Source organism: Sander lucioperca, chromosome 14 (assembly GCF_008315115.2).
Source record: "Sander lucioperca isolate FBNREF2018 chromosome 14, SLUC_FBN_1.2, whole genome shotgun sequence".
NCBI lineage: Eukaryota > Metazoa > Chordata > Actinopteri > Perciformes > Percidae > Sander > Sander lucioperca.
The window spans coordinates 27,064,806-27,088,421 of NC_050186.1; the positions used below are offsets into that span (position 1 = coordinate 27,064,806).

Consider the following 23,616-nt stretch of genomic DNA (forward strand, 5'->3'; position numbering starts at 1 on the left):
TCTTTGTTCTCTTGGTTTTGTTAAAATATAACAATTTGAAGGAGTTATACCCTACTTATGAACCAGACAATTTCACAAATCACTTGTTACGAATTCAAAATGCGTTGATTTCCAAATACCTTACTTTGATTCCATGGACTCATAACTCGTAATTTCTTTCTTTATGCATGTTTTCCATAGTTTATAAAATCGTGTCATTTTAATAAACCATAGTGCAGAATTCCATTACATTTTAGTGAGCTGACTATGCTCTTATCTTGAAAATCTTTTGGGGATGGTTGTTCTGTCATTGGTTCATGGTATATCATTCATCTTGCCAATTGAGTCGTAAAAAAATGTTTTCAAAAAAAGTGAAAATAAATCTGCCAGTACCCCGAGTTATTTCAAACAGAGCCCAACTTTTTGGTTTGGTTGGAGTTTTCAAAACGCATAAGGACAGCAAGTTACTTGCAAACATGTACAATTTCATTTTTAATATGAAATTAATGCTTTAGAAAAATGAAATCTGCCAGTGCAGTGAGAATATCCCAACCTTAGGACTCAAAGACACATAAATGACTTGATAGGAAGTATATTTTTGCAGTGATTATTTATAGCGTTTGTTTCCTGCATGCTCTTTTGTGAATGATTAGGTGTTTTTGATCATATTTAATTAAAGGAGGAAGTCTGCCTCATTTTATTTGAGTCATTGTAAAAAAAAAAAACAACCTTAGTTTAGTTTAGTCTGGGTCTCGAGTATCTAGATATCTCTTGGTCACATTCCTAAGCATGTATGGTTAGAAAAATATTACATGTAAATTGAATGGTCAGCTAAAAGAGCACTGAAAATGTCCGAAAAAAAAAACCCAGACAATGTTAGGAATGTGTGATTCTATTGATAAATGCGAAGCATGTGTTAATATTCCACTCTGTGCATGTAATTAAACCAAACTGTATTCCTGTATCACTGAGTGATCAGAGCTGTTCTGGGGAAAACAATTTTCCAAACATTGTTGCCCCTCTTTGATAATGTTGTCTGTGACCTCTGAGAAGTGATAAACCTTTAATTTCCGTTTTTATCTTTCTTTACACATCAACAGTCTATCATCAAAGCTTTAAAAATCCCAACGTTACGTTTTTTTCCCGAAATATCCACAGGATTAAAGACTTATGTGCTTTCATATGTTACTCTGGTTTTTAAGGGTGCATGCACAAACTGTGAACAATTCTAATATGTGAAACCCACTTTCTCCCCAAATAACATCACATACGGTAGACCAACCATAGGTGCACATTTACTGCAAATCCAACATATGTGGCACTACAACTGTTATTCCTATTGTAATCCCATCTCAGGGTGGTTTTATGGCAAATAGTTGTTCAAATGTCACCAAATTGAATATGCCTATCCAGTATAGTCATATACCAACTTGGTGGAAATCCAAGGTTTGGTGATGCTTTCACACATATGTCAATATTTAATGATATTTTTGCTTCAGATCACCAATATATTATCCAAATTACACAAATGTGGTATCTACCCCACATTTCCCGTACCAAATATGGTGCAAATCTGACATTGGGTGGCAATATGATACATTTGGTTGTCAGATACAGTATTGTCATACCAAATTTGCTAAAAAATCCGATGATGCCCTTTAAAAGAAAATTGTATATAACATACCAGGTATTTTCAGAAAATAGCATCTGAAAGTTCACTAGATGAAGTGCGGCCCACCCAAGCAAAACGAGTGCATCCTAAAATACACCTGTTTGAGTCCAATTTAGACTTAGAGATGAGTTGCCCCGGGTTCTTGAATCCAAGTATACCTGCCTGCCAGTCTAGTTTTCTTTTATAAATGCAATGTTTTTAAAGAAAAACAGGTAAAAATATGTGCTAATGGCTATAATGTGAGATGTTAGATGAATTCAGAGGTTGAGTGCAACGGCACAGAAAAAGCTTTTGAAGGATCATGTGGACTCACAGACACCTTCATTGAGAATCTCAAACTGGTAGCTGGCACATTTGAGGGCGGCCATAGAACAAAGGTCCATGCTGCGAGTCCTCTGGGTCCGGGTCAGCTTCACACAGAACGTATGCGCTTCAACTCTGGGGCAGTTCCGAGCAGCTATGCACTCACACTTCTTAGACGCTGAGGACAGATGTGAGGAAAATAATTTGATATAATACATGTGAAGTCTTCAAATAGTCAAAGCTCACTTTGTGTTCATTAAGGTGTGATCAATTTAGCTTGTGGCAGGGGCGTGCCAAATTCCCACACTTCCTATGTTATGAAACTTAAACAGTAACATCAGACAATTTGTTGCCTCTTTTTTGGTAGCAGTAGTGAAAAAGAGTCTTCCTCAACATTTGCTGTGTTCTGGTTTCAGAATAATGAAGACAGTTGGAGAACAATTAGATACCAAACAGGATGCAGGCTCTACAGGTTCTTTCTTTTCCTTGGCAAATTTCATGTTTTTCCCAAATGATGTACAAATTTGTAGGCATTCTATTATCAAATGGATGGAAAAATAGTGCATATAACTGCTGTAAATAGAGCATGACCCCGGACAACCCCTAGGTTTGGGCTGAGACCGGAATGTTTCCAACGTCTGGCTCCGCCCCAGGCTTTTTTGCATGATTTAGATAGTATGGTTAAACTTGAGGTCTGCTTAAACTCTTTTTGAATCCAACCATGAACTGAATGTAAACAAAAACGGTTTCATGTCAGACAAACTCACCTGAGCAGGTCTCCCATTCATAACACGTGTTGAGATCACAGCGCTCCTGAACAGAGCTCTTAGAGGACATGTTGGCTCTGAACATGGCCCACTCCAGTTTGGCCAAATCAGCCGTGTCACACGCGCCTTCGTTAACAAAGAAGAGTGGATCACCGTGGCAACGACCAGCATGGAAGGAGCACAGGGACATTGGCACGATGACACCGATGTCCAAGTTCAGGATGCAGAGACTCTCTGCCTGTGAACTGCACACACACACACACACACACACACACACACACACACACACACACTCAGATACTGGTAAAGAATAATGTATTACACTTAGCTTTCACATATTAATTTCCACATATATGTGAGAGTCAGTGCCCAACGAGGTGTCCGTTATCAGGAATTAATGGATGACTCCTCTGGCGGAGTCCATTAATTACCTGCTAATGGACACCTCAAAGGGAATTAACCCACTTATACCATGTTTTTTTGCCAAAGAACATTTTTTTTAGGATCATTAATTATGTGTTATTTATTGTTACTGTTAATAATTATTAGTGTTTTTTGCAAAATCTATAGTTTTTTTCAAACAATAACTCTGTTTCCCTGGTTACACCCAACGGTTTGACTAATACTTGGAACAATCATTCACATCCCATGACGTTCTTTTCCAATGGAAACGTTCACTGCTCCAGTAAATAGGATGGACCTTAGATACGATTTGGTGATGCTTGGCAATGGGAGATATTTCTAGTCCGCTCAGCTCAGAACCCTTTGGCTCAGCTTCGTTACGAGCCAGAAACCTAACGTTATGCTAGCAAGATTCAAAGTCAATTGCATTGCGTATGGTTGATAAATAAATACAATTTGACAATATGTTTAAGAACAAGACAAGCTAGCTATCAAGCCATGCCCCTGTCACCAAATCATGGGATGGGATGTGTGATAATCGCTAAATTAGAAACAAAATACTGGAAGTTCAGAGGGGCAGTGTAACTTCTTTTAGCTTGTGTGTTAGCGCCATCCTGTGGACGACGCACTAAAGGACTACACTAAATTTGTACGTAAGATATTTAGATTATTATTATTACTAAATCGACGCTGTCGCCCGCAACGAGAAAAACATATGTCTTATTTAATATCTGTCTTATTTAAAATCTCCAGATCAATAGGTGTAGAGACTTACTTTTTTTGTTCAGAAGCAGAACAAATGTGCCGTTTCAACGAGGTGCTCTGACAATTGTTGGCCATCCAGAATCGTATTTAATCCGTCATGGAATTACAGTGTCTTTGTAACATAAATAAATAATTATGAATCCAAAAATTAACTTGCGTGTGTTCCGTTTGCTTAGCGACCTTTGGACCCATTGTCTCACCGTAGCTATAGCACGTTTGCCGACAGCTAGCCCTTTCTAAAGTGTCCTTTGGTGTCTTCGTAGCCCTTCCAGAAGCTTAGTAATCCGGCCGGGAAGACAGTGACTCTTCAGAGATTTAGCACATTAATTCCAGAGCGATAAATCCACGATTGAATGGCTATTTACTGTATTTAGTCATCTTTTTGTACCAAAAAACGATGTAATCGCGTTAGCCGGGTTCCATCTTTGATTGGAGCATTTTGACTGACAGCTGGCTCGACCTATCACATTAAGTCATTTGGGGGATCGAGTTTGCTCAGCCAATAGAGAGGCCTTACAGGAGGGCCTTATTTACTGTGTCTGTGTGTGTGTGTGTAGACTGCAGAATGAAGTCTGGAGGTTGTTTTGGCCTACATATGTGAAATAGCAGACAGACAATGCATTAGAGATGACATTACTAACCTTTTTAGATAAAAGTGTATGGACTTTTCTGGGAAAAAAACTAAATAGTTTTATATTTTTGTTAGTTACAGAGTTTATTTTTGTTTCTCCTGATTGCCAACACTTGGGAGAACAATTTTCAAAAGCCAAAACGTTTAGTCATTATTGTTCCCTGTGTGATTTCAATACATTTCTGTGAGATTTCAATTCTGTTTAGTCCTTTTTTTGTCTCTATAGTCATATAATTATACAACTATAGAGACATAAATTGTTAACAATGTATACATTCATGTGACATCCCTGCAGCATACATATCCTGATAGCCCAGGTTCTCCTGAAAGAGATGATGTATATAACTTGAACGTGCATAACAGGACAAACAGAATATAGGAAAAAATGGCTTAGACCTGAGAGGGTTAAAACCGTAGATGGACAGTTTCACTGGAATTACGTTTGTACTTAGTAGGTGTCCTATATCACTTTTTAATGGACACCCTGCAGCCAATCAGAATTAAGTATTCACCCAAACCATGGTATAATCAATAACATTTAACAGAGTTGTTTCAACACCCACAATTGTTTGATTTCATAAATCATAAAAACATTTTGTATCTACCACAATGGCTAAAATGCAACTGAAAGTGCTTCACATAAGACTAACTTCAAATAACTTCAAATAATAAAAACAATGACATGATCATAAGATATGAAGAAAAAGAAAAAACAAACTGTGAAATAGTTTAGAAAAACTTACAGGCAGCTCTCCCGTTGAATACAGACACATTTAGAGCCCTGTCGTGTCTGTCCTGGACCGCACTGACTCTCAGGAACAAACGGTACCTCTACACAAAGAACATGCACAGAAACAAAAGACATCTTTTTCATTTCTTTCATATAGAGTTATTTTTGTATATATAAAACACAAGTGATCTCATCCATGTTGTGGGAAACCAGAGCACGTTTTTTTTTTCCTATCCAGGAATGTTGTGTGGACTAGCCAGACCTTACTCCGCAGCGCTGTGGAGGAAGGTCTGACAATGCGAGACTACACCTTGACTGGTCAGCTGTGTGAAGGTGAGAAAGGAGACAGTGTTTGAACCTGTCTCTAGCTGTCTATCCTTATTCTATACACAGCTTTCTGTCACTTTTTGTGTGAACAACTGAGTGCAACACTATGAATGACTTCCAGGAGAAATTGTCATAAAACATGCGCAAATTTAGATAATATGGCATCTCTATGACTGCCGGCTTTACACTTTTGACTTCCGATGTGGTCGAAAAAGACGTCTTACTAACTAGTTTTGTTCAAATGATCGTGTCAGAGCTAATGTTATTAGTAGACTGTAAGTCAGCATTTTGAAAACTGTTCTAGTTAAACACAGGGGTGCATGCATAGGTCATAAATCTGCCCCTTCCATTTTAGTATAAAGTACTTAGCAATTAACTATGTACTTATAAAGTACATGTCAAATGAATTTTTACCAAAGATGATTTTACTCATTTTAGTTAGTTCTTCACGCTGATGTTTGCTCAAGTGTTAATTTAAGATAAGTAGATTTATTATTTGATGCTATAAAAACGGGGTGAAATGTAAGAAAGCTGTGATTGACTAGCGATTGGTCGCGCAAGTGTATGGGCGGGACTTCGATAGCCCGGATCCACCGCTCGATCACTACTGCGCAGACTTTGGCCCCAAAATTAGAAGATGGCAGCGCCCGTATCTGGGATATTTTGGCTTCACTTTTGTACAATAGGATGAAGTGGAGATGTGTCGTCCATCGTCTATGATTGAGGACAATAAGAACAGTGATTATGTGACTATGCTGATAAGAGACATGGTGACTTGTAAAATTATTCGTGTTGCAAAAAGCTTTAAATAACTTATAATAATATCATAGACATTAATTAAAATTCACTAATATGTTTCTATGTAACACATTAAATGGTTTGTTCTCTGATGTGTCCAATTAATAGAACAATGGGAATGCCCTTTCTTTAAGGTTTTTTTTAACTCATCTGTAGTCTATATCGACAACGTTCCACTTCCGGGATTGTTCAGGTGCTGCCGGAAATTCTATCTCAAATTCTCATCTACTGTACCATCAGTGCAGCGTAGGTCAGCCGGTAATGGAGGCTGCCAGGTGGAACTGCCGCTGCATTTGTAGAAGGCTCCCGGCAGCGGCCGCAGGCCCGGCTCGTTACAGTTCAAACGCACGGATTCCCCCACCCTGTACTCGACTTTGTTGGGAAACAGCATCATGCCATCAGGGATCTCAGGAGGAAGGCACACATTCCCTAAAAAAAAAAAATATATAGAAATATATGTGTTTATAGAGAATGGCGTTAAAAGAATTTGCCGAGATGTGGTTACAGAATTACCAGAGTTCTTGGATCACTATTCACTTGTCTGGTGAGAAAACAAACTTACTGGTGCATCTTCCTTTTGGTTGACTCCACGTCCCATCAGGAAGACAGTTGATGAACTGAAAACCCTCCAGGTCAAATCCAGTGTAGCACTGGAACTCCTCGTCCTCACCAAAGTCATAATACTGCTTTGCTTTCTGTCAGAGGATGAAGTCCATGAATACCAGTTAGGAACAAGAGGGATACAACCCTCCTTGGCATCTTTCTTTAGTTTTCATAATACTACTACATTATACTCCCTTCACTCATATGCTTCTATGAGATAGTATTACATAATAATAGCTCTCTATTGTCATAACTGTGACATATTTCTGATACAGTAAGTGATAATTCATAATTGAGAGATACAAAGTGATACTTCATCATTTTCAGATACATATTGTTATTTTTGGCTGATTGTTGTTTTTGACTTACTGAGGCATAATGAAGAGATCATAATTTAGTTTTTTTTTAAATATGTTATGAGATATGGAGTCTGGAAGGTGACACCACCACCACACAGGAGTTGTGGGTTGGATTTAATTTCATTTTTAGATGTCAAGCTGCTTACAGTTCTTTAAATTAAAGGGGCTATGCAACAATTTAGTATTGAACTTCCATGAGTTTTTAAATTGCATAATTTAAATGCAAATTTAATCTAGCATTTTTAATATTTTGTATTAAATTATTAATTATGTCATTCATTAAAGGTGCTGTAGGTAGGATTGTGAAGATCCAGGACTTAGCCAAAGAATTTGAACATTGACAACTTCTCAGTCCCTCCCCCCTTTCTGCTAAAGCCCAAACGGTCTCCTAAACCCCTCACCCCACAAGGGAGAATGAATGTGTGTGCATGAGCAGTGATTGACACGCAGTTAGACACCCCCCTGGCCCTGATTGGTGCATCTGAACAGGGAGCGGTGGATTTTTGCAAATCGCACTACAGGCTGTAGGTGGTGCCAGAGGAGCCAGATTTTTTTTAAATTACCTGCTTCATGTAGTTCTACTGGAACATAGGGTCAGTTTCAGCAAATATGACAGAAAGTTAGTTGTATAAGTCTTACCTACTGCATCTTTAAAATGTGTTTTAAAAAAAAGTGGCACACTGCAGACTCATACCGAGGTAAAACAATTTTTGCAACCGTGAAAGATGCAGTCGTGAAACTGAATGAAACCAAATGAAGGCTGAATTTGAAGATGGGTGTGGTCTGAGCAAGGGTACTGAAAGTAAAAGGGTAGGCCCCTAGCCCGATTTGGCGCAATGGTTGGTGTGATGCCATCACAAGATGGTCTCTTGAAGATTCTCACTATTTTGGTCAGTTAGCTGCCCCTTTTATCAGCATGATAAGCAATAAACCACAGTCTCTCTGTTTCTCGGTTGCTGTACATATCAATCACTAATGACAGGCTAGTGGCTTAGTGTTTACCCTGAGGAAGCTGTTGGCAGGCCTCTGTGGCCTCAGGCAGCCCTGCACACCAGGAGGCAGCTCGTCCTTCCAGCCTATAGTGAAGTCGTCGTCATTGTCGCAAGTCTCCTGTCTGGACACAGAAACATGAGCCAGAATATACAGTAAATCCAAAGTTAAATACATGTATGAAGACAAAATACTGTACAACCTACACATTTTGTAAATGTGAGCTTAAATGTCTGTAACAGCAACAGTGGTTGCAATATCAGCATAAACAGAATATAAAAAAAATGACATGAGGAAAAACAATGTTTTAATTTGATCATAACGAGTTAAATGACTTTCTTAATGGGATGTTGGGCTTTCAGATTGCTGTAAAGGCATGACATGTCTACAATTGGACTTTTCGTGACTGTTTCAAGATGTTTAAAACAAACAGTTTGTCCTACTTTTCAAAGATGGAGATGTGACATGGATTCTCATGTCTCTCAGGACCCTTGCAGGGTTGGCCTCCTCTGAGGGGGGCAGGGTTATTGCATCGCCTCGTCCGATGTCTCTTCATTGAGGCTCCACAGCCACTCCATGGCCCCCAGCAGCTCCAGTAACCATCTACCGCCTCTGTGGATATTACACACCGAACCACATTTGCAGAGTGAACACAATCAATCCTGATTAGAATCACTGTGTACTACAGTATGGAATTACATCTTAGGTTAAAAGTCTAGCACTGCTAGCACTAGCACATACAGGTTGCAGGTTGTGTGTGAGTCTTCACATGCTAAGGTACGAAAGTACCAGATCATACTGATGAATTTGAACGTTTAAGAATATTTCTACCAGTAGTGGAGCTACAAATTAGAATTTTATCCTAAAGAGAAATACTTGAAGAAAGGTCACGGGGTTTTAATGATTCATCATCTAGGAAGCATGAGCTATTAGTAAAATTCTTTACAATCAGCTTGATAAAGTTTGATTTCAGGTCAGGAGTTAAAATATATAATAAATAATATGGACACAGCAAATTAAAGATATGTTGTCTGAACCGAAGTATTGGGCAAACACATGGACGGACAAACCAACACTGCCAACCTAGGCCATAACAAAAGTGCATAGGCAGGTGTTGATGGGTGCAATGTTACAAAATATTCCATGAAATGTGCCAAGGCTGGTGCACCGACAGGAACACTGACATGGTAAACTTGGTTTGTTGCTCATTAGAGTTGTAAAGTTGAATGAGTTATTTCAGGCACCAAACTGAAAGAGAGATGTCAACTACAACTCCCAATGTTCAGTAAGAAAGATCCAATCACAAAGATTAAAATTTAGTTTGATACAATCAATGCCATCAATGGGCAGAAGCATGGCTCTATGGATAGCAATGGTCTGTCGGACTAATCTGTCTTTTGAGTCCACTAGATTGGTCCAGAGGGAAATGTCTTCACAACTTTTGGCTGGATTGCCATGCAATTTGATAGAGAAATACTTCTGTTTCTCTTTTAGATAAAAAGCCAAGTCTAACTCGTTCATTGTAGTGGCCAAAGCAGTTTCAAACAACTGGTGTTCATCCGTAGCCATCTTACAATGTTTACTAATGACTTCGACATCGCAACGCTGTTGTCATCTGTTTAGCTCGCCTCTGGCCCGCCTATATCAGAGACACCAATGTGATTGGTGCAGCTTGGCTACCAGGGCATAGTTAATGAGCATCATTACTGAATGCCAGAGTGACTCGCTGAGCAAATTGTAATTGTGCTCTTGCGAGAACTCTGGATTTCCAGGGTATGGCCCCCTCAGGAAAAAAGAAAATGTATTAGACCTTTCATCTAGCGCCATCATCAGGCCAAAATGTCACCTTTGCCCAATACTTTGGTTTATGAAAAATACCTGCTAAACTAATGCCATTCCAATCAGATGTACTTTGTTTTTAGTGCTAATTGGCAAATGTTAGCAAATGCTAACACGCTAAACTTAGGTGGTGAACATGGTAAACATTTCTCATTCATCACTCTTTGTTCTCACGACTTAAGCAGCAGTCCTGCTGTACCTGAAGTGTAGTCGGGAGCTCGTCTCTCACAGTTAGTGCCAAATGTGCCAGTTTGGCAAACACACTTGCACTCTGTGCTAGAGAGAACGGGCCTGGCGTTGTTGGGGCAGGGAGCGCACTTGCAGCTATCAAACTCGTCCAGGTACTGCAGCAGGGCCTTCCTCAGGTGTCTCCTCTTTGTGACAGCACATGGGATTCCCTGAACCAGATCTATGATCGAGACTACCTAGACCCACACAAACTATACATCAGCTTTTTGTGAACGTATATCTTTGATTTATTTTTTTAATTTTCTTCAATATTGAAGTCATTTCATTGGTGTTTGATTTAACCTGGGATTCGACCACAGCAGGGTTCTCGAGAACAGACTTGGCCCAGTTCTTGTAAGATGTTCGGTCCGGAGCGGGGCCCTGCCTCTCCCAGGCCAGAGCTGCTGCCTCTCGGACTCGACCTCCTTTCACCATGGAGAAAGATTTTTCTGCTGACTGAATGTACGAGCCTGAATCAAAGAAATGTATAGGGAATGAACATGATGTAAATAGCACCTTTTCACAGTCAGTAAGCCATGAACAGTGTTGGAATAAAGAATATGTGCTTCCTGGCAGATTTAGTAACACACCTTCATATTTCTGAGTCATCCTGTTGTCGTGGCATCGGGTTACACTGCTGTGTTCTGTGTAGAGGATGATGGTCCAGGTGGTCTCTCTGCCCAGGCAGCCCATGGTGTGCTCTTCTGTTTGACCTGTTTGAGAGCAAGAGTGTAGAGCAACACGACACAGAAACAAAGGAACTGACAACAAAACATTACGTGGCACTATATATTTAAATTGAACAGGTAAACTACAGTTTCCTCTAGTTCTGTCTATTCAATGACTCATTTGGGGTTTCTTGCTCTTCAACAATTTTTATCAAAACCTCTAAAGAAAGAATGATCTCTGAACAAGATAAGAAACATTTAGTCCCATCTATTACTGATCTCCTCTCTCTTTCCATCTGCGTGCATTCATGTCCCAAAAAATGCTTGTTACTAACTTATCTCCGGGGAGCTTATTCACCAGAGTCCTTAAGTTTTCTCGCCTCGCAGTTTTCCTTGGATTGGGGTGGCACCTAAATCGTGGTTGGAGCTCCCGCCTTGGTCTCGCTTTACGCCCTGCTGTGCCTACTACGCCCCGCAATGCCCCGCTACGCCATGCAACGCCCCGCTACACCCTGAACTGCTACAACTATTATTTCTAAACCATAGTTCCACTTTCTTTATTTTTACTATAACTGCCACTGTTCATCATTCCAACTGCTATAACTATTATGAATCACATTTCTCTATATCTGTTTATCTGTATATCTGTGTCAGTGTCTGTGTCCAAACCGGCAGCGGCAGATGCTGTCCACAAAGAGCCTGGGTCTGTCCAAGGTTTCTGCCTAAAAGGAGGTTTTTCCTCGCTACTGTCGCACCAAATGCTTGCTCGTGAGAAATTGTTGGGTCTTGGTAAATTATAGAGTGTGGTCTAGACCTACTTTATCTGTAATGTGTCTTGAGATAACTCTTGTTATAATTTGATACTATAAATAAAATTAATTGAATTGTATTACCTTCATACTCTTGTGGAAATGTTAAACATAGATCTTGCCCAAAGCAAAGAGAAGACATACAGTATACAAGATCAGAATAACTTTAAATAACCTTTACCTTTAATACAAAAACTTCACCTAATAACAGGTAAAAAAAAATAACAAATAAATATTTATGCTATTGTTTTGGAAAGCCATGTGACCAACTCACGGAGTATTGTATGGAGTTGTTGATAGGGAACATTATAATTGTACCTGACCTTTTCCAAAATGTACTCAGAATATAACATCAGAAGACATTAGTACGGCTTAAGTCAGAAAAAATAAATGTCGTTTTAACATCTACGCAGCATCAAAAAGCAGACATTTGGGTTACCATTGCAGCCCAGGGTGTCATTCTAAATTTTGACCACCCCACCTGGCTGTGCTGTTGTACCTGAAGTGGTGAGCTCTTCTCGGCTGTACTGATACAACAGGTCATAGTGGCCCCCTAGTTTCCCTGAGCTGTAGTAGTGCGTCCCAAAGCGCTGGAAGATGTCCCTGTAGAGGGGGTAGTTGTATTCCAGAGGAAGAGCATGAAGGAACTGGAGGAAAGGCTGTGCCAGGACAAGGTCCCTGGGGTCCCTCACCTTGAACGTGGATATGGGCAGAACCTGGTGCACCCGGAAAAACTTGGAGTCCTACTCAAGCAAAGATAGGAAATTAAATGAATGAAAAAGGAGAGTATAGCTGCAACCAGCAAGGTGTGTGCATATGAAAAGGGTAGTCTTGCATTGCCAGACCTATCTCCACAGCACCGTGTCAGTGCTGGAGAATAGTCTGGAAAAACACTCTGGCTTGTTTGTATTTCTTTAAACCAATCACAACCGGCCTGGGCGGCGCTAAGCACCGGATGCAACAACGACGCCCTTGCAAAATAGATAGTGGAGATAACAGAAGGGTGGGGACATCTGGTGCATCTCGCTTTAACCCAGCAATGTGTATCCATTGAGCCAGACTAGTGTAAGGGTTTGGCAAGTAGTGGTCATGGTTAGGGTAGTGTATATCCACGACGTTCCACTTCCGGGATTGCTTCGATGCCGCCGGAAAATCCGCCAGATGTCACTCTTTTCGGCCGGATGTCCGTAACCTTCCGCTTTCTTTGTGTTGGAATTTTAAACTCGGGTCGAGATATAAGGACTATGGTTAACTGCTCCTCAGATCTCTGCAGGGTAAATTGAGACAGCTAGCTAGACTATCTGTCGTATCGGATTTTTCTGTTGCACGACCAAAACAATCTTTGAACGTACATGTTCCACCAAAACAAGTTCCTTCCCAAAGCTATTTTGCAGTGGCTCCGAATCTCCGCCGCCCATGACAATTGTAATTGATTCAAAGAAATGCCAAATTGCCAATAATGCAATTTTTTCTCCCATCCCGGAATGCTGTGTGGACTAGCCAGACCTTCCTATGCAGTGCTGTGGAGGAAGGCAATGCGAGACAATGGTTAGGGTAAGTCTCCAGGAAATGAATGTAAGGATGAGGGATTTATCTATATAGTTAACTTTTCAACAAACGTCTCCCATCCATGTATGTGTGTGTGTGTGTGTGTGTGTGTGTGTGTGTGTGTGTGTGTGTGTGTGCGTATGCTCTTGTACCAATGGTGTTGTGGGGACCAAGTTTCAGACCTTGAGAGAGAGGACATTTTGTAAAATGTGTCTGATCCTAACTTCTTTATATTAGGGTTAGGGGATAAGGGAATGTATTACATGAATAAAGCTCCTCATAAGTATATTACTACAAATGTGTGTATTGGAGTTTGAGTCACTCACCGTTTTCTTTGAAGCTTCAAAAGCTTCCTTGCTAGTGCTGGTACTCGACATTGAACTCCCAGTGAAGAAAAACATGGGGAGAAAAATAATGGGGATGAAAAAGGCATCTCGACCTTGTTGGCTCATTCCAGATGAGCTGGACGTCTTGAAATCGATAGGCTCGGTGTGCAGCGAGTGGGGCTCGTTGCTGAAGTCCTCCAGCTCTCCAACCTTTACAACAACAACCACATCCGTTAATCAAGGTCAATAACAGTAAGAATGGTAACAACAAAGCCAAAGCTGAAACGTTCTCTGCAAACCACTGATGAACATTTTTTTCACATTATTAGATTGAATGCTCTGTGTGAAGAATGTGAAGATGCTTGACCATAGCTGCTCCTAGTGGTAAAAAAAATATAGTACAGCAGACAGTGATAAGAAGACCAGTTTAATTATTATTATTATTTCTGTTTGGGAGTGAAGGTTATTAAGGTTTCCCAACGATTGAAGTAATAAGCTGTTGTTATTTCCGGTGCATTATCAAAGTAGTTTACTAAATGTTTTTGTCACGGTTACAATGCTCTGATTGGTTGGTTGTTTCTCCAATCACGGAAAGATTGTACAACACAGCACTGAATGGAACGGCTAGCTAGTGTGAGCAGAAACATATGGGTGCATATGTGTAATTATATATATTTATTTTAATTTTTTATAGGGCCAGACTTAATAGGTTTTAAACTGATGTAAATTCTGCTTTTTATTAAGTTTAACTGTGAGCATAAATTCAATAAACTAAAATTTTAACTCACACAGCTTTCAGTAGGCACAGCACAAGACCTATTTTATTTTAAACCACAAATCTGAGATGTGGGCGGTGATTCAGAAGTCTGGAACCAGGCTACCTTTACTTAATTGCTTTATAATTAATTGTTACAAATAATAATACAACCTTAATTTCAAAGCTCTCAAAGTTGTGAGGGATTCGGTGGTAGAGCGTCGTGCTTCGAGGCCTCTTGATGTTGCAACTTCCTCCCATAAACATGTTGTCCAATACTGCTCCCCTTGGCTCCTCTGCTAGAGCATCAAACCTTCAAACGCAAATCACTGAAAAGTCAGAACTCATTGACGTTTCATGTGCAATAAGCACTAAAGTCCAACAATACAGCAGCCCGATATTAATGGCCTTTATGTAAAATGAATTTGCAGAGCAGTAAAGTGGAGCAACTGAATATATACTTGTATATACTACGTGTTTGTTTAATAATGTTTGTTTTATGTGTTTTAATTGATAATTATTTTACACATTTTAAATGTGTGATGTTTACTGTTGAGAATTTATTATTTTTATATTTGCTGTTATAATGATTTTTTTAAAAGCTGACTGTTCAGCTGTAAGATCTTTGTTGACACAGATTTGTTTTTTGGTCAGTGTAGATGGCGTGCTTAAAAAACTCCTATGTTGTCACAGAACTGTCCAAAAACTGCAACTTTAAAAGTCCAATATGTAATATATTTACTGTATTAGACCAGAAAATGACCACAATATGTCATCAGACATTAAGGAAACATGATAAGTTGAAATACTATCTTCTCTGGCAACAATGCTAAAGCCCATATTTTCTCCTTTGAAATTTCCATTCTGGGAGGGAATGTCTGTTTTTGTTTTGGCCTGTGTGTTGTTATCAACTGCCCATTTTGACAACCGGGTTGCCAGACATAAACGCAAACACGCAAAAACGTGCTGCAGCTATGGTAGCAACAACCAAACAAACTGGATTAACAGAGATAGAGATATTCTACCCGACCTATAAAAAAAACCTCATCATCTTTCTAAACAGTTGCATGACCAGAGACGTGGGGTAAAACACAGGTAAATATTGGAGATGCATTTAAAAGATCGGGACAGCTTAGAGCCCCATTTTTGTTTTTTTTATTAGTTTATTTGTCAGGGACAATGCAGCGCACATTATTACATACATAATTATCACAGTCAAAGCCATAACAATATGTGTAGATGTGTTGCATAAAAGGTTTCTAGCCAATAGGCTAATTTGCAACCCCAGTCCCTGGTCAGGCCTTTCTAAAAAGATAATCCAAATATAATTTTTTTTAAAAGAACTACATAGTGTGTACATTTCACAGATTCATGACTACATTACATGAGCAGCGCACTGTATGCATTCTTTGATTGTTTGTTTGTTTTTTGAGTCGGCAAATTTCCCTCTGAACAGGTAAGCATTGAGCTTTATGCTAATTTATCACAGCCACTAGTAGGGATGGGCATTTTCCATCATTTCAACATTTGTGTACTCGCATTAAATTATATAGAGTACTCGAGTTAATAAAAAAGAATTGAGCCACAGTAGGTGAAGTGATCCCGACTGGTGATAACGCCGCCATGCTAACACATGCTAACTGCTAATGTTATCGGAGGATCGGACAGGCGGGCTACGGCTGTCTGCTATCTCTGTCACGGTGACAGACATATGACAGAAACCGCAAGCTTGACTTCCTCATAATGGAAAAATGCAACTATGGCAACTACGTACATTCTCTACAGGTCACTCTACAGTGTATGGTATGTTATGTTATGGAATACTCTTGTAGCTAATGTTACCATCGCCAGCTTTACGAAATGTTGGACGGTCAAATGATTCCCACTTTGTGACAAGCTGACATGCAACCTAAATGTGTGATGTACAGTGTATTGACAAGCTTTTAGTAAATTATTTTGGAGATTGTGCAATAACAAATATTTGTATTCATCTACACATAAACTTAGACAAAGTTAAAATCTTAATGGAAGAAAGGCAATTTGTTTATTTATTTTTTTATATATAACGGTGTCTGGAATTTAGTAGAACCGAAAATCTCCCCCCCTGCCGAAATTCTTCCCCTGTTTCTGTTCGGCGGCCGTAGCTAAATGATGACTGCAACCTGGGTACAGATGACCACAAGGTCTTTTTAGCCGTTGTTGCAGTGGCATTAGGGTGTGAAAGGGTGGCTGTCAGTCGGGTACAGAGTACTGCAAGAACACAGGATTTTATGACCGTTAACACAGTTTATTAAAAAGATAGTTTATAAAGACTATACCGTTCACTATACATAAACTGTCTGTACATTTACAAAGTTCTCAATGCCTCGGTTTACATGTAGGGACCGTCATTATGCTACCATTGAAGTGTGGTACTATTTTGAGCCTTGTTAGTGGTGTAGAAATAGCGATTTACCCTCTGCCCCGAAAGCTAGCGTTATAAGCTAATCACCGGTTTGCGCTAGCTTGTTTCAAGCTAGAGATACATTCGATTAGCTTGAAAACAGATCCCAGAGAACAGTCAACTCGGTACACATATGTTATTAACCCATAGGTACATTTTGCGCCGGAATTGTCCTTTAAGTCAGTCAGTATTACATATTGCAACTCAAACACCATCTTACGTTTCAACAAACGGTCGATCTCAATGTGTGCAACACACCTGTGGCAATTAGTCCACACTTTAGCACTTTTGTGGTACTAATTACAAGTGTATCAGATCATATATATACAAACATATCAAATTTTACTCAACGAAGTGCAGGACTTAGGCCTACTTATAAAAATGTTGTGTTTTTAACAGGAGAAACGTGCCGGAAGAGCACTTGACAGAAAAGTAATTTATGAAGACAGCAGCAAGATGTAAACTCAGAAGTGAACTTTTGAACTTAAGCTTACCCATTTCCCACCAGGTCAGCCCCGGGGGCCACTCTCTTTTCCCCTGGACACACAATTTTAAAGTCGCCACAGTCTTTTTCGTCAGAGTTATCTCCGCAGTCGTTCTGCCTGTTGCATGTCAGCGTCGAGTTGATGCAGCGTCCTGTAGCAGAAAAGATGTTTGTAGAAGATAAAATGTTGACATATGTCTTTCTGTGTGTGTGTGTGTGTGTGTGTGTATGTGTGTTCTTGTTTAACTATATTTGTGGGGTCCAAAAATCGGCAATACAGTATACTTGTGGGGTCCGGATAGCTTTGAGGGGCCAAAATGCTGGACCCCACAACTTTAAAGGGCTGTTTGAGGGTTAAGACTTGGTTTTAGGATTAGGGTTAGAATTAGGTTAGGGTTAGGGTAATGGTTAAGGTTAGGCATTAAGTTGTGATGGTTAAGGTTAGGGTAAGGAGCTAGGGAATGCATTATGTCAATGACGGGTCCCCGCAAAGATAGTGAAACGCACTATGTGTGTGTGTGTGTGTGTGTGTGTGTGTGTGTGTGTGTCTTGCGACAGCAGATCACAGATAATAGAAGTCCTGTGACTCAAAAGATGTTGATTTGATTCCTTAAATTATCTAGAAAAAAATAATGATCAAGAACATGTAAATTCAAACGTCACCTAGAGGATGTGACTCTTTTTTCTTTTTTCTTATTTCACAGACCAGTCATGTAAAAACACTACTTACCATTTTCACACTTGAAGTCGTCTTTGCAGTCGATGGGTGCTAACTTGCACTCTGTGGCGGGGTAACAGGGCCTCTCCTCTGTCAGCTCCGGGCTGCAGGCCGATCCACCAAACTGGGACGGACGCTGGACAGACCGCGTCCGTAACTGTGGCGACAATATGTGAGACAGACTGATCAAGATTTTGATTTAATTGATTAAAGACCCTGTAAATCTCAATTTTTAAACAATCACCAACTTATTTATCAAAACTGATCACTATTAAAAAAAATAGTAGTTAGAAGGGTTGTATGCATATTATACGTCCTCATTATTACTGAGAATGTTCTACAATCACAGAGAGATTATACATCATGGATTGTTTAAGGCTGCTGTGCACATTCTCTAGAATGAATGGGCCTAGTGCAATTTTTAAATAGAATCATATACTATTAATGTAGTTTTTTTTTGTATATTCCAATAACTGCCAATAAAGCTTCATTGAATTTAACTGATTAAGACAGAGAGAGTCCAGGGCTAATGTGTCAAGACCCCTGGTTGTTTTTGTCATCAAACATACCCATATATACTAAATACAGATCGTCAGAATGTTTTGCCCTTTTTATGCAAGTATTTAGATGTACTATGTTATTTTATACTCACAGGAAATTATACAATACACGTGTCAATGGATATTAATCAAAGCGAGACTTTAGAATGACACTGCCAATGGAACCTCAACGTGAAAGTTGAAGCTCCATTCACTGAATGAAGTCAATAAATATGATCTAAAGCTCCTAAAGCTAGAAAGTGGACATTTGAGCTTAGATTATTTATTTATTTTACATGCAAGGCAAAAATGTTTTCCTGAAGATGAAATACTATTTGTTTTTGTTTTCTAAGATCTTCCTCAAGTCTTCCGTCTCACCAAAATTTCTAAATTATAATAATGTTTTCGAGCTGTGAGCAGCTCCTTCATTTGTGCATTGGACAGTCAGTATACTTAATTTATCTTTTTCCGGGCTGAAAAATAAAAAGTCTGTAGCATAGAGCTAAAACACAGCTATGACAGGGAATAATAATATATAGATTTGTGTTCCTTGCCTGTTTCTTGGCGCAGGGCGAGCAGTCGGACCAAGACCCAAACTCTGTCAGCAGGCAGTTGATGGGACAGGTCTGCTCGTTACAAGTTCTTCTGTCATGTTCCTCACACAGCTGAAGGCAGCTGCCCTTCCAGAAGTATTCATCATGATAATTAAAAGCCCTGTGAAAAAAGTATGAACATCACTTTTACATGCAGCAGCTGTTGGCATCATCCGCATTAGCTTTGTTGTATTTCACGACAATAACTGAAAACAGCCGAAGAAAGAAATTGCTTTGGCTCTATTTCACAACAGTTTCAATTTGTAAAATTCATAACACAAAATGTTATACTGCTAATTCTCAAAAGCCCTCTGCGCTGTGTCTGTTCTGTCTCACCTGCATCAGTGTGTCTCAGCTGTGTCAGTGTGTCTCACCTTTATTAGTTCTCTCACCTGCATCAGCGTGTTTCACCTGCGTCAGCGTGTCTCACCTTTATCAGTGTCTCACCTTTATCAGTGTGTCTCACCTACGTCAGCGTGTCTCACCTGCGTCAGTGTGCCTCACCTGCGTCAGTGTGCCTCACCTACGTCAGTGTGCCTCACCTGCGTCAGTGTGTCTCACCTACGTCAGTGTGCCTCACCTGCGTCAGTGTGCCTCACCTGCGTCAGTGTGTCTCACTACGTCAGCGTGTCTCACCTTTATCAGTGTCCCATCTACATCAGTGTGTCTCACCTGCGTCAGCGTGTCTCACCTATGTCAGTGTCTCACTTACGTCAGTGTCTCACCTACGTCAGTGTGTCTCACCTGTGTCAGCGTGTCTCACCTGCGTCAGCGTGTCTCACCTGCGTCAGTGTGTCTCATCTGCATCAGCGTGTCTCACCTGCGTCAGTGTGTCTCACCTATGTCAGCGTGTCTCACCTACGTCAGTGTGTCTTATTACGTCAGCGTGTCTTATTACGTCAGCGTGTCTCACCTGCGTCAGTGTGTCTCATCTGCGCGAGTGTGTCTCACCTGTGCCTGTGCTGTGTCCCGTGGTTGCAGGTCTGGGAGCAGGCGGACCAGGATCCCCAGGGGTAGCGGTCACAGAAACAGGCCTGGCCAGCTGATATCCAGCTGAGCAGCTGTAGCAGCAGGACCAACCAGTTGGAAGGAGCCATCAGGGAACTTCAAACTGCTTTCACCTCCTCTGAAAGGAATTTGATGGCCAGAATCAACGACTGACTTCTTTTATTCAGTAAGTTAAATACATTCTGACCCTTAACCTACTCTGAACTAAACTTCCTTCTTTATATTAAGTATCCTAGTCTCGGGGCGTCCTGGTAGCTCACCTGGTTGAACGTGCTGTTTTTATTTCTGCCACATTTCATTTTCTAAAGTTCAGTCAACATGCATAAAAAAGCTAAATCTGACTCACCACATGTACTGACGTCCTCTTCAGCAGATATGAATGCATACAGTTCTAGCTCCTGTTGTCCTGTGTATTTGTTAAGAGTCCTCTCGCTGAGTTGACTCTGCACTCTCGCTGAGTTGACTCTGCACTGCAGGCAGAGCCGAGTCTGACTGGAGGTTTGTAGCCGCAATGTAAAACCTCCCTCTTTGATTTCTCATGGGAATCCAGTAGTTTTGTTTTTACCTACATTGCTCAATCTATGTGCGAAAACAACAAATTTTTGTAGTAATTTGAAAAAAAAGAATCAGAAGATATAGCAGCACTTCTTACATAACTCTTTTGTCCCACATTGTTACGGGAAGTAAAGAGCTCTGGAGTTTCCCGGCTGCAGAGATGTAAACCAGATGTTTTGTGTTTGAGACTTGACAGTTAGAGATACCGAGGAGGGGGAGAACACTTATTTTCTTTCCACTCTCTTTAGTTGTCCAAGTATTTGCACAATCTGGCACTTAAGAATCATTTCCCAATTTGAGACCAATAAAGTACAAATATATATCTATCTATCTGCACTGGTACTCTCAATGTTTTTATATGAGATTGCACAGGTTTACTTTCATTTAAAATCAACATTACAGTTGTCGAGTTACAAATGTTTGTATCCAGCCATGTTCTTCTGAAGCACAATCTGTGTTTTGGGGTTGTTTTCTTATTAATGGCTGAGAGGTACGTTTGTTCTCTAGAGTACATTCTTTGCATTTTGCAACACATAGTATGTGTTATGTTCTATATCACTTTGTTTTGTATATATTTCCCTTTTTCTGTTTAGACGATAACTGAGACTTCTGTGAGCCTCACAATCTCATTTGTAAATGCTTTGTGAGGCATAGATAGTGTAGTTCTCACTTTAGATGAGGTCACAAAAATACTTAAGTAATCGCTAGTAAATGCAATGCAAGGCACCAAAGCCCCAACTGCTCGGGGGCGCCTGTCCGTGGGCAGCCCCCTCACTCTGACATCTCTCCATTAGTGCATGTACAGGTCCTGGCCATGTGTGTGTATTTCAGGCCTGTGTGTAATGTGTAACAATTCCCTTGGGGGATTAATAAAGTATGTCTCCTTCTTCTTCTACCTGAATTAATCATGAATTGCTGTATTAATAAGTATTTCTAAAACATAACACACTCACTTACCATTAGTATATGTCTAAAATATTACTGTATATAGATAAATGCATGGATAAATGTACATCTAAATAGTTTGTTAATCATTTACTTACACTTTCTAAATGATCTCATTGATCTATCTACCTATCCTATCTATCTATCTATAGGTTATAGTGTATGATTGAAACATTTTGACATATAGTAGTTATTTTTCCAAGACTTTTGGCATGAGAAGAGGAAAAATGTATGCAAGGTGTTACAAAAGATATAGAGACATGACATGGCCAAAAGTTGTGCATTCATTTAGTAATTTAACAGATGAAACGGTGCAAAATAGGGGCAGATGCCTTCAAATATTCACATATTTTGAAGAAAATGGTTGGTTGTTAGTTGGTTGAAGACATCAAAAAACTAAATGTGAATTTTGCGATCAGAGGATGCACAATTGGAGGAAAACTGGACAAAATGGGAATTATTAGACTGAGACCGAAATCACTGAAAGGGCAAATACAACTGGATTCAGTAGCACGATCGTCAAAAACATTAGATATTAGCATTTCATTTCCAAGTAAATCATTTATTTTTGTGTGCTGCTTTTGTATGATTACTTAAAGGGATAGTTCACCATCTCGAGAGTACTCTTATTGGTTTTCTTTCCAAGAGTTAGATGAGGAGATTGATATCAGGCTCATGTCTGTGTATTAAAAGGTGTAGGTGGGCACGTTTTCACTTTGGACAAAACCAGGCTAGCTGTTTCCCTCTGCTTCCACTATGTATGCTAAGCTAGGCTAGCCATAGTCTGACTACAGCTCTGTACTTCACTCATAGACATTAGATTGGTACTGCTCCTCTCATCTCACTTGGGAACTTGCAAAGAGAGCAAATAACTATTTCAAAAATGTTGAACTATCCCTTTAAGGTAAAGACAATACAAACATATAATATAATCGTACTTGTATATAAAACTTTATTCACATTATAAAATGCCCTAAGCTGTTTAGCTGTTTAACATGCCAAAAGAAAGAATTTAGCAATTTAGACAACACCACGTTAGATTACAGTAAAGAAATAACTAAATAAAAAAAGTCACACATTTACAAATTACACTTACATTGAATGGGCAAATGGCTCTAGTGGAGTGCGTCAAATGAATGAGTAGATTTCAATTAGTTTTTTGTGTGGCTTTTTTAATTCTGCTGTTTGGAGTGTGGGATATCTGTGAAGCCCTTGTGATGGAAAACTGAAACTAAAAGTTAAAAATCAGGGAAGGCTGCTGATGATATGCTGCACATTTGTATACAGTACAACACGACTTAAAGGGTGATTTCGGTAGGCCTATTTTCCCATGCATTAGTGTTTATGAGACTAATGTGAACAAAAATCTTTGAAATTGTTCCAGTATTAAGCGGGCTGTAATGTAATCCTACAGGGCAAATGTTCATAATCAATTTACGTCCACTAAAAGTGCTGTTTTTGCCACTGACATGATCAGATTATTATTCTGAGTGTCTGACAACATTATGGAAAGGATCCATACAGAGATAGACCTTTTTGTTAAAGAGTAAGATCATTTTTGTTTAACATGGAACAGCTCTGAAATCGCCACCTTCAAAACTCACCAGACTCCATTTAAATAAACAATACTTTTAGCGCGTATAGAGCCAGCATATATTCTCATGTAAATGGGTGAATTAAGGGTTTATTTCCACCAAGCCAGAGTGGTGATTGTTGGAACAGAGAGAAGACAAACCAAGATGGCTTTAGATGTTTTCTTTTGTTTCTGTCGTCTTCACATTAAGTTTTTTTTTCATGATGATAAAATTATTAATTTAAATGGAGTCTGGTGAG

General features: G+C 39.6%; 1 protein-coding gene and 1 long non-coding RNA gene across 2 annotated transcripts; both read right to left on the reverse strand.

The window, feature by feature from the left end:
* Window positions 1-1,434: 1,434 nt before the first annotated feature.
* c6 (complement component 6) lies at window positions 1,435-20,962 on the reverse strand. Its single transcript, XM_031277565.2, has 18 exons — window positions 20,630-20,962; window positions 20,227-20,401; window positions 19,237-19,396; window positions 18,156-18,300; window positions 17,436-17,577; window positions 14,673-14,811; window positions 13,745-13,954; window positions 12,370-12,613; window positions 10,984-11,106; window positions 10,697-10,863; window positions 10,365-10,590; window positions 8,770-8,938; window positions 8,339-8,450; window positions 6,937-7,069; window positions 6,609-6,803; window positions 5,263-5,350; window positions 2,722-2,966; window positions 1,435-2,132 (listed from the first exon to the last, which is right to left on the reverse strand). Exons 2-18 carry the CDS (start codon window positions 20,370-20,372, stop codon window positions 1,951-1,953), a joined length of 2,826 nt encoding a protein of 941 aa, XP_031133425.2. The 5' UTR covers window positions 20,373-20,401; window positions 20,630-20,962; the 3' UTR covers window positions 1,435-1,950.
* On the reverse strand, window positions 19,612-20,216 carry LOC116034819. The gene is made up of 3 exons (XR_004101212.1): window positions 20,001-20,216; window positions 19,723-19,892; window positions 19,612-19,649 (listed from the first exon to the last, which is right to left on the reverse strand). It is a non-coding gene; the product is annotated as an uncharacterized LOC116034819 (long non-coding RNA).
* Window positions 20,963-23,616: the final 2,654 nt, after the last annotated feature.

Excerpts from the sequence above, each read along its gene's own strand:
- c6 (XM_031277565.2), bottom strand. The coding sequence starts at position 20,372 with ATGGCTCCTTCCAACTGGTTGGTCCTGCTGCTACAGCTGCTCAGCTGG. Across the intron at positions 8,939-10,364 it reads AGCTCCCGACTACACTTCAG|AGGCGGTAGATGGTTACTGG; the intron begins GTACAGCAGGAC and ends TAATATCCACAG. Across the intron at positions 6,804-6,936 it reads ACCAAAAGGAAGATGCACCA|GGAATGTGTGCCTTCCTCCT; the intron begins GTAAGTTTGTTT and ends TTTTTTTTTTAG.